At 40.1% G+C, this 11,454-nt stretch overlaps 1 protein-coding gene across 2 annotated transcripts; it reads right to left on the bottom strand.

The window, feature by feature from the left end:
- Positions 1 to 1,301: 1,301 nt before the first annotated feature.
- On the bottom strand, positions 1,302 to 3,581 carry LOC148018997 (transmembrane 9 superfamily member 7-like). 2 transcript variants are annotated; one of them, XM_087701509.1, is made up of 3 exons: positions 2,637 to 3,581; positions 2,218 to 2,438; positions 1,302 to 2,118 (listed from the first exon to the last, which is right to left on the bottom strand). In XM_087701509.1, exons 1-3 carry the CDS (start codon positions 2,976 to 2,978, stop codon positions 2,076 to 2,078), a joined length of 606 nt encoding a protein of 201 aa, XP_087557635.1. In that variant the 5' UTR covers positions 2,979 to 3,581; the 3' UTR covers positions 1,302 to 2,075. The 2 variants fall into 2 exon arrangements, with proteins under 2 accessions (XP_087557635.1, XP_087557636.1); XM_087701510.1 differs by having other exon boundaries at positions 2,192 to 2,438; positions 2,637 to 3,579.
- Positions 3,582 to 11,454: the final 7,873 nt, after the last annotated feature.

The raw sequence follows: 11,454 nt of genomic DNA, 5'->3' as shown, positions 1-11,454 counted from the left end.
TATTCTATTTTTTTTCCTTACTGACCTCTTCCATAACATGCTTGGGAAGCGACTGATTTGTAGCTTTAGGTTGATCCACACTTCTTCTTGTCACTGTTTTAGATGTCCCTACATTATCTTCATCTCTCTTTCATTTCTCTTCCACAAGTACATTCGTGTTTTATACCTTTACTAAATATGCATACATTGAATATGCACTATCGGTTATTCCCAACTAATTATGACACAAATGTCTTGCCCTTCATGAGACATTTCACTATCAGTAACATTTCTCTTTTCAGCTGCATGTAAAGCATGTGTTCATATTTCAACCTTTAGACCAACCATCACTTGGCCATGCATTCCATCCAACTATAGACCAAAAGTAGAAGTATGTACCACCGCATAAGCATTTCGAACAACCATATCTTCCAACAACTTCTGCATACCTCCCTTTCCAAAATTCAAAGCAAAAGGCAATCCTGTTTTTTGTACATGGATCTTGCCATCTTTCTAAAAGATAAAATGTCGTACTTGCCAAGGCCTCCTGATAGGAAGCACAATTCTTTCTCTCATGCTACAAACTATCACACCACATACATCTTTTTCCTGGCTTAGGGACTGCTTCCCGTCCCCTTTTCTCTTGTCCTTTTTCATCCAATTTTGCAACCTTCAATTGAAGATCCCATATCCCTTTGACCAATTTATCTAAGACATCTTTCCTAATAGAGAGAATAATAGCAGGTACAGTTAGCCATAGAAGTGGGTGACTTACTGGATACTTCAACTATTTTGACTGTAGTAACAGTGGGCAAGCTAGAGACATGCAAACTTTCTCTTCTTCTATGCTTTTTCACAAGTGCAGTAACAGCTTCCTTGACATATCTCCACTCTCTTTTAAGACCCGTCTCTGTAGTCAAATCCTCCAGCAAATCATCAAGCTTCTCTTAAAGCTCAGAATTAGCTGCATGTAGAAACAATCCAATTTTCTGACTTGCAAGAGCTTGCTATTCTGCAAGATCCAACTGCTCAAATCGATATTTAAATTCTCTTAGCAATTCTATAGCCACAAGACTCTTATTGGGTTATAAAATCCACTCTTGAAAAGTCTTACACGTAATCAAACAAATATCCTCAATGTAAAATTCTTCTCCGAGTGTCTTCTTAAAAGCTACCCAGTTAGCATCTTGCATATATAATTCAATAATTCGCGCTTTCAATTCATGTACATTAACACATACAAAATACCAACTCCATGCAAGTTTAGCCACTCCAAAGAATTTCATATTTTGAGCATATGTATGTACATATGCAAATACATTCTTGCCATTGAATAACTTCATCTCACGCTTAATTGCTTGCAAAGCATTCATCACAACACTTTCTATTTGAGCATAAACTTGCATCTATTGTTGTTGTTGTACCTACATAAGCATATTCATATTTTGCGCCAACTTTTGCAAAACATAAATGGAGATTGTATTTGAAGGTTCTTCCATCTTGTATTTCCTTCTTTTGACGACCTTTCATGTCGAGTTCACCAATGTTTGAGGGGTTTTTATCGATAGGTCGTATCCACCGGGGATCAGAGATAGAAGAAAGTAAAGATAGGAGATGAAAGAGAATGAAAAGAATACACAAGAGGTAAACACAATAAAGACAAAGCACAATGAATTGAATCACTATGTATTCACAGAACTTGAAATCCTTTGTCTGACACTACTCAAAAACAATCTCCAGGCATTAGATCTCCTGGAGCTCCTTTATAGAACAAAAACATGTATCCAAATAATAGCTCCTTCTTGTTGAGATTTTGCTATGTGCAGTCCTCTATCCACACCTCCATGTGGGCATGTGCATAATCCTTCTTGAGAGTAGCCTTCTCTACAAAAATTAATATATTTTCACTGATGCATATATTGTCCTTACGAACTAGAAGCATGCATAGAAGCCAATGGTGCCCGTACAGACACTGTATGAGATGATAACCATGTATCCAAAGTACAATATGCCTGAGACCAAATTTGTAATCTCCAACTTTGTGAAGAAGTAGAAAGTGGCATAAAGCATCAGATAAAAAGCTGAAGATCCAAATGTCAAATATGCCCTCCACCACCAGTGGTAGTCCTTACTGCATAGCTAGAAATAGTAGAGCACAATTGTTATCTTTGCACAAGTCACTATAAGTATGAGAAATACGATGAACAAAAACCTGAAAATGTAGTAGAATTGGTTCACCATATGGAAGTGAGTATGAATAATAGCTCAATGAACACTGCCCCAAAGGGTAGGATGCCACCAATGAGCACTGAGAATGCTGGTTGCCTGTACCAAGCCTGCTCTGGAATCTGTCTGGGAATCTTGTTAATCATGACTGGATCCTCAAGTGCTGGCTTCTTGAAACCAAAGTAGCTTCCAACAAAGACTAGAGGGACAGAGATTCCAAACCACAGAAATACCTACACAAACATAGTCCCAAACGGAACTACTCCAGATGACTTCTCACCCCAAATTAGTGCATTGAGGACAAAAAACAAAGAGAACAGCACACCAGAAGAGAGGAAATCTATCTTTAATGTGTTCCTCTTCCATTCATTTCCCTTAAATATATTGTATAATCATGCAGACGCATAGCCAGCTAGAAGTCCCATAAATACCCAAAGCAGTAGCATGGCAGTCATCAGTCCACCTCTGTTTGATGGCAAAACAAACCCAAGCAAAGCAAATCCCATCGTCACCAGTGTCATTCCAAAAAACTGTACACTAGAACCAACATATACACAAAGCAGTCCAGCATTTGTTGGAGGCCTGAATACATCCCCATGCACTAGCTTCCAACGAGTTTCTTCCTGAGCTTCTTCTTGTGTCTCCAGCTCATTGTATTTTGAAATATCTCGATACAATGTTCTCATCATTATCATGGCTACCATACCAGACAAGAACAATACAATCATAAGAGAGTTTATGATGGAGAACCAATGGATCTGATCATCTGACATGTTCAGACAGACATCCCATCAAGAAGCCCATTTGATGTCACTTTCCACAAACACAACATCATAAGTGAAGATGATTTCTTGACCTTCCTCCACCTCCTGAAGAGGCATGTTACCAGATACACAGACTTTTGCATTGGGGTTGAATGCTAGGAAACGAGGCTTTTCTGGGTCCCAAGGTTTCTCATACTCATGATGAACGGAGCAGGGAACCACATGAAAGCCAACAATTTGAGAAGTGCCCGTATCCTGATCTGGGTGAAATAGGACCTCAAACGCCAAAGTGGTTATGGATATAATATTTGTCCTCCACTCCATCACCAGGTTTCACCTTAAAACCGACTGGAAAGCCTCGATCAAATATGTAATCACCATTTTCATGCCTGCCTCGCTTGATTGCAACTGGCAAATTATCCAGAATCGTATTCACTCGATAGTCATCATCAATTTTCTCTTTCCACTTCTTAGCATCGTCGGCAGTTCGACAGTTAGTTTGTCGATCTTGCAAACATAACTGCACAACTTGTTCTCTCGCGCATACGGTGAGTTTTTTATGCGATCTCCACGCAAGACTTCCCCCAGGTTTTTGGCACTGTTGACGATTTTGTCACGCTTATAGTAACGGAGGTCATAATACGCGTACGGAAACTGCGTCTTAATAGAAGAAAGCTTGTTCACTTTAACGTACAAGTTCAAGGGCCTTCTTTTGCTTGATACCTTTCAGCTTCCTTTCCTTCTTGTGAAGCTTGGATCCAGGCTTCTTCACCTCCCTTGCAATGTGGGTCATGCCAGCTTTGTATCCCAAAAATGCAGTCACTTTGGAAGAAAACTTCTCACAGTGCTCTAGAGGAGATCAAGCTCAAATTTATTGATGCATCATCCAAATTTGGACACGTTCATTTCCAGACAACACAGAAGAAGGCCAAGATTTTTGGTAGGGTGAAGTGAATAGGTGGTAAACATCATAGTACGTCTGACTCAGTTTGAGTTTTGGCTTATTGCATTGTGAGGAGGATGAGATGCTGACTGGGCAGGAACTACCTATGACAAGAGATCTACTAGTGGGTATGCATTTTCCCTAGGTAGTAGTATGGTCAATTGGAGCAGTAAGAAGCAACCTATAGTTGCACTCTCTAGTACTGAGGCAGAGTATAGAGGTGTTGCATTAGCTGTATGTGAGGTAGCATGGCTTATGAAGCTTCTTGATGATTTGGGCATGCACGAAGTCATGCCTGTCACACTCTATTGTAACAACATGAGTAGTGTGGTCCTAGCCAGTAATCATGTCTATCATGCTAGGACTAAGCACATTAAGGTACACTATCACTTTATCACAGAAAAAGTGATTGCAGGTGACATTGATTTGGTCCATGTGAGAACAGAAGACCAAGTTGCAGATATCTTTACCAAGTCATTGGGTGAAGATAAGTTTGTGCACTTTAGAGAGCTACTTGGAGTGAAGTACCCCACTTGAGCTTGAGAGGGAGTGTTGAGATTCAAGCTCCTAGACTCTGGTTAGTTGTTTATCCTAGTTGAATAAGATTAAGTGCCACTAACTTAACCATGGTTAGATCTAGGTCATTTTGATCTTTAGTGTATATTTTACACAGTTGATTTTGGTCTGTGAGATGATGGAATGGAATGAACTGAAGGGAGTATGTCTACTACCCTTTCAACCTGTGCCTTTTGTCCATATCTCTTTCTCTCAACTCTAATACTTCTTTACAATATGAGCATGAACTAAGTATTGGATTACCTATGTAGGAAGCTACTAATCAGTGGGGATAGCATGTGGAAAAGAGATGAAAGTGATTGAAAATGCATTGTATTGTAGCAATATGCATGGTGGAGTAAGGGAGATACAATAATATGGGGAATAGACTCTAGGATTTATTCCTTGAAATCATTACACAAGGAATCATTGGGCTAAGGCTACCACTGAAACGGTAGTGAAAATAGAGGAACGAGAAACTCCTTGTGTTGCTTTACTTAACCATGGGTCTGAGATAAATGTCATTGTGTATGGCCTGTGAACACTGATCATGGCTGGCATATGAGGGCTACAAATAATTCTTCGAGAGAGATTTATGCTACATGTTCTAATGTGAAAGTGACGATTGGTGATATACAAGAAGAGCGACACTTCTTTGTGCAAGATAATTCTTCATATGCATTGATTTTGGGATAGCCCTATATTACAGGAGTGCGTATGAAAATAAAGGTGCTTGATGATAGTTCTGCTTATGCAAGAGTCAGAAGCAAGGATGGGAGAAAAGTAGTCCAATTTCTTACTATTTGTATTAATCATCCTAGAAATCAGAATATGCTTCGAGAGTCTCCTTTGGCTCTAAATGCAAGGGAATTCAAAGACCTGAATTTTCATTAAGCACTGATGTAATGCAGGGCTACACTAGTGCTATTCATAGGATGTACTCCCCTCTTGATGGAATGAAGCATGTTTTTACTATTGGTTATTCTCATTTTATAGTAAACAGTTCATATTGGTTTAAGCCTATGGAAGCTATGTGCAAGGCTGAATGCATATCTATGAAACGGGCTACTAAGGAACTGAAAGCATTGGGCTTTTAGCTGAAAATGAAAGCATTTCAGGCATCTTTTATGGACTGAATATTAATGACATTATTGCTAAAATTTCAACAACTATACATGCGAAAAATGAGACTGAAAACAAATTTTTGTCAGTATGCTCTTTGGACATATATGATGTTATAGCATTGTTTGCTCAGCAGGAAGGATTGCAATGGGTTGAAGCACTTGTGGAGACAAAGTATAAGACAATTGACAAAAAGGTTCGCCGTCTTCTTTTGCGTTCCATTACTACCCCTCCCTCCTCCATGTGGATTATTCCACTGCAAGAAGCTTATAAGGGGGCTTTCCTAAGCCCCCTTCCCACTAATCCCCCATAAGCCCATTCCTAGCCCCGGGATTTTGAAGAGAAGAAGAAGAAGCTTATAAAGCCCCCTTCTCACAAGACCCATCGTAAGAGCCTTTCCGCAAATAGGCTTCAAAGCCCACAAGCCATCCGTAAACCCATTCCTAGCCACCCCGATTTTTCCTAAAGAAGCTCACAAAGCCCTTTTTTGCAAGCACCATTCATCCGAAGTCCCGCGAAGGAATCTCCTGCATACGAGGGAGAAAGGCAAAGATCTTGAGAATGCATACCAAGGTGAGTAATTCGTAGACCGCGAAGGTAAACCAAAAGCCAAAATCACACCTACGATGGCCCCTAAAAAGTCACAAGGCTCGCCTGCAGGAGGTTCATCTCCTAGTATTCACGTGGATATTTCCCTGAGCCCACAAGTCTAGGTTTTTTTTTCTATTTTAATTTCACGTAGAATTATTGCATTATGCACGATATTTGCGTGGACTAGGATGCACTTATGCATGTCAAATCCACCTAGCTAAACGCAATTGAAATAAATTGACTATTTTAAATTTACTAGAATTAGCTCATGATATGAAGTTGGTCATTGGTATTTTCAATAGAATGAACGGAAAAGAAAAAACATAAGTTGTCTACGCATTTTAGGACCTTATCAGTAAGTTGCCTTTTGTGCATTTCAAAATGACTGTCTAGAACACCTATTGCCTATCTTTACAAGGTTGAAATTATTAAAGTTCACCTTTGATTAGGCATGGAAAGATTAATGGAATGTCGCATTTTTAGACAAATCTTCTTTGTAATGATTCATTAAGGAAGTCGTTATCAACCGTAGAAAATAGCAAAGCATGGAAAAGAGTCTAAGGGCTGCATGAAATAGGTTAACTCTAGCTTCAATTGGCATGAATCTCATTTAACTACATAGTAGTTAGGAAAAGGTTGCATGTTGCACGTTCATTGTATGAAAAATTTCATTCATCAAGAATTGTATTTAGGGAAAGGTTGCATGGTTCATTTAAGCATGAAATCTTAAAAGCTTAGAAAAAGAATTGTGTGCATGATCCTTGAATGTAAGACCTAGTAGGTTCAATGGAAGTTATGCCGCAATGTAACATGTGTTTTTGTCTTTATAAGAAAAGTTAAGGTTATTGTGAATCTAGTCGTACGTAGAAGTAATGAATCACTTGCTTATGTGAATTGTGACATAATGCAACTAGTCTTCCCCTTTTAGATCAAGTTAACATCTCTAAGAATGGTTCATCCTTGTCGCAAGGCAAGTAGATCGAATTACCTAAATCACCTAACCTGCAAGGGATTCGGATAGGATGGTTCAAGTGATACGTTAAATACCCCATGTGCTAACTAGGGTTTAGCACGATAAGGACTCCGACCTAGCTTCACACGTGTTGCCAAGTCGAAACCCTCATACCCAAAGGTCCTACCCACATTCACGGAATGTAGAGACAATTGGACATGCATGCTAATAACGATCTAGGGTTTCTACCCTAAGGATCACTCGTTCAAATGATGAAACTCGGATTGAGTCGGAATCCCTAGGACCGCTGAACATTGTCGGCCTAGTGCAATTAGGAATGTGTTGGGTAAGATGACACCCTAAACCCTATTTCTTATCTAATCATAATTCCTTGACCAGAAAACACTGTTCAATGGGTGAAATGATTCTATGAAATAGATGCAACACTTGTGCAACAAGTTGCAATGCCGCATGGTCTTGAGGTTTGATCACAAGAGAGTTGCCATTCCTTGGAATGAGGTTGGCACGTTCTTGCACAAGTTTAACTTGCTAGAGAATGAGTAGTCATCCTGTTATATCACCTTTTTGGGAAAAATTGCCAAGTTAAGGGAGTTAGGTATGTACTTGGAAGCCAAGGATCAGTTGACAATTTAGAGCGACATGGTCTCCAGGATTTATTGTCAATGTATAAAACCTAAGGTATTTGTTAAGTTGGATTAACAGGGTATGGCCCTAACCCAAGGACAAAAGGGTTAACAAACAAACCCTTGGGGATCTTGCCAAGTTGCAATTGATCTCGGATTGAATGCTGGATGCATTTGGAGAGAAGGATTCACTCCTTAGCAGTTGGCCAAACAAACGACCACTAGAATTGATTGTGCTTGTAATAGTTTAGCAGCACTGTTTGCATTGTTTGCTCAAGGAACTAAAGGATGGAAAGATATTTAATGCTTCAAGTTGAAGGCTTGAAGGGAGAGGCAGCCTCAGTTACCCCCGACTGTCTACCTAACCCTAACCAAGGAGGCTATTAGCCGCGCCGGGAATGTGGACCGAGCCCGCCGCATGAGGTCTCTCCATTGAGCACCACTTGGAGCAGGAGGATGCTTGGGTGCCAAGGGGGGCTTTGGTCGTAAATCCCTTGCCTTTCGGGCCCTGCACAAGAGACCAATGTGACTCGGGATTGGATCTCGAGGCTCACATACTAGTTTATGGGCGGAATCTTGGAATAGTAATCCCTGTGGATTGCTGGATAGATTATGGATTACCTTCGAGCGGATTATGGATTAGTCTGCTAGCTGGACTTTATGGATGTATTCCAAAGATAAATAAGATAACCTATTATAAAGGAACTTGTTTGACACTGCCTTTCTATGTCAACAAGTGCTAAGATTATGTGAAGGAACCAGTGCCTAACTCGCTAATTAATGAAGATGTTTGATGCATGTCCAACTAAATGTGGTAGGTAATTAGACAACTAAAGCAACCATGAGGAAAGTGCGGTGGATGTGGCCATGGGTCCGTCCTACGAATGGGTGGTCCCAGTTGGTCGGGAACTTTTCTCAATCAAAATGGATAGCAAGGAGCTCTTCTCAAAGGAAATGAACAGCAAGGGTGCTGACCTAGAGTTTAGGTTATAAAAATCTTAATTTATACTGTTTTAGGGGAATGGAATGGGACTATGCCTTATGGTGGGCAAAGAGGTCGAGCCTTGCATCCCTCTCGTTTCTCATTCTCCTTGAACCAAGTGCAGCATGAATCCGCTTCGTTCCTGGCGTTTCTGCGTAAAGTAGTTCGCTTGGGGTTCGATGCTAGCTGCCATTTAGAAAAATGACCATTAGGGGAAGCCTTGATTCAGGTCGGTCCTAAGTGGGAATGGCCGAAATACTTCCACTACATGGCAGACGCGGAAAGTCCTAGATTGCAAACCCTGTAACATTCCATGGGAGTGCTGGGTGGAGCTTTCTAGACTCTCTTTCCAATGGACTGCTAAGAACATGTTACAAAAAGGGTTTCTTTTGCCTATTGAAAGAGACTATTTTATGTGGATGTTGGCTAGGCATGGAAAGGCATTTGCATTTCAACCAACTAAAATAGATTGTGTGGATCCAAATGTTGTCTCTCCTATGGTAATATTTAATGTGCCACATGTACCATGGAACTCGAGGCCTATTCCAGTGCCTAAAGCTTGCTTGCCAAAGCTGATGGATTTGTTAAATGAAAAGATTCCCATGAAGATCTCGGAGCCCTCTTCAGCCCCGTACTCAAATCGTTGGTTTACTAAGCCCAAAAAGAATGGGGCTTTGAGATTTATTCAAGACATGCAATCGGTCAATAAAGTGACCATAAGAAATGTGGGTGCAAGTCCTATGGTTGATGAATTTGCAGAGGCTTTTGCAGGCAGAGCGATCTATTCTTTGGGTGATCTTTACTCAATGTATGATCAGTTTCAGCTTGCAGTTGAAAGCAGGGATATCACAACCATGAAGACTCCTTTGGGGTTAGTACAGATGTGTACTCTCCCGTAGGGTGCAACAAACTCAGTGGCACACATGACAAATGCTATGAATAGGGTACTCTCCCTCACGGTGCAACAAACTCAGTGGCACACATGACAAATGCTATGAATAGGGTACTCTCCCATAGGGTGCAACAAACTCAATGGCACACATGACAAATGCTATGAATAGGGTACTCAGGGATTTTATACCACAATTGACAATTTCTTTCTTAGATGATGTTCCAATCAAAGGGTGTGTAATGGATGAAAAGAATGAAGAGATGGGTGCTCATGGATGCAAACAGTTTTTTGCAGACCATATTATGGATTGTGAGAGGATTTTGAAGCGTCTAGAAGAGGTGCATTTAACTCTTTCTGTGGACAAAAGTTTGTCTTTGGAGTTGAAAATGTTTTGATCGTTGGGCATATGTGTGGGCCCTATGGGCATAGCCCATCACTAGCAAAAATAAATGGGATTGATAGAATGCAAGATGTATGCACAAATGTATCAAAGGTGGGGAGATTTTTGGGTGCATTTGTGTTCTATTTGATATGGATTCATCACTTTTCACATGTAGCTAATGTTCTATATGAGCTTCTGAGGAAAGTTCATAGATTTCATTGGGAAAGGAAGCATAAGAAAAGCAATGAAGAAATTGAAGTAGCTCTTAAAATCTGCTCCTACATTGAGAAAGACTGACTATTCACATGGAAAGCCTATCATTATTATTGTTGATACAAGCCCAATCGGGATTGGATAAGCAATTGGGAAAGATGATGAGGAAGGGCAAAGATATGCAATTTGCTTTGTTGCTAAAGTATTGACTAAACGACATAGAAAGTATCCACAGGTAAAAAGAGAGTTATAGGAAATTGTGACAGTCCTTAAATGTGATAAGGAGTATTTTATGGGTGCTCATGTAGTAATTGAGACTAATTGTTTGCCGCTATTGGGTATGATTACTAGTTGTGCTACCCCGGACATTGCTATGCTCCAGTGTGGATTGCATACATCAAAACTTTGTACCATAAATTTCAGCATATTGCAAGAAGAGATAACCCAGTGTGGCAGACATGTTATCTCAGGCACGCTATGATAATGAAGATGGGATGATGGATGAGGAGGAAGAACATGACTTTCTTGTGACTGAAAATGATGTTGCAAGAGTGAATTTAGCAATGCAAGGTGTTTCTACAACATTAATAGAAGCTTGGACAACAAAGAGAAGATACTTCAGATGTTTTGTATCTTGTGTAGAAGTGTTTCTGGAAGGCAAATATGCAGGAGAGTGGTTGAGAATCGGTCAATACCTCGGTACATTAACAAAGAGAGATGAATGGTCAGATTAGGTGTTTAAGAAGATCAAGACAAAAGCCTATGGGTTTTCCTTAAAAGATGGATACTTATGGAAACATGCTAAAAAGAAACACGGTATGCCATTGCGAGTTTTGGGTGATAGAGCTTCACAAGTAACTGTTATGCAAGAATTTCATGAAAGCTTGTGGGTTGGCCATAGAGGTGTTTGGGGTACTTTTGCAAAGATCAAAGAAAGATATTGGTGGTAGGGTATGTATAATGATGTTGTTCACTTTGTGGAAACATGTACGACATGTCAAATGTATTCATCTGTGAGACATCAGGATGGATTGCAACCCACATATCCATTGTCTCTTCATTTTAAGTGGGTGGTGGATTTAGTCATGATGCCTATGGGTCTTTGGCAAATGAGATATCATGTACTTTCTCATGTAGACTTGACTAATCAAGTGGAAGGGAGAGCTCTATGTACTAAGACAACAAATGCTATGTGTGCTTTTCTCTTAG

The sequence above is a fragment of the Lygodium microphyllum genome, chromosome 20 (genome assembly GCF_053477565.2).
Source record: "Lygodium microphyllum isolate KBCC chromosome 20, Lygodium_microphyllum_v1.1.10, whole genome shotgun sequence".
Classification (NCBI taxonomy): domain Eukaryota; kingdom Viridiplantae; phylum Streptophyta; class Polypodiopsida; order Schizaeales; family Lygodiaceae; genus Lygodium; species Lygodium microphyllum.
The sequence above is the reverse complement of the archived record's forward strand: the minus strand, read 5'-3'. Positions and strand labels throughout refer to the sequence as shown.

Excerpts from the sequence above, each read along its gene's own strand:
- LOC148018997 (XM_087701509.1), bottom strand. The coding sequence starts at position 2,978 with ATGTCAGATGATCAGATCCATTGGTTCTCCATCATAAACTCTCTTATG. Across the intron at positions 2,439-2,636 it reads CTGCCATGCTACTGCTTTGG|GTATTTCTGTGGTTTGGAAT; the intron begins GTATTTATGGGA and ends ATGTTTGTGTAG. Across the intron at positions 2,119-2,217 it reads TTCATACTCACTTCCATATG|CTATGCAGTAAGGACTACCA; the intron begins GTGAACCAATTC and ends TACTATTTCTAG.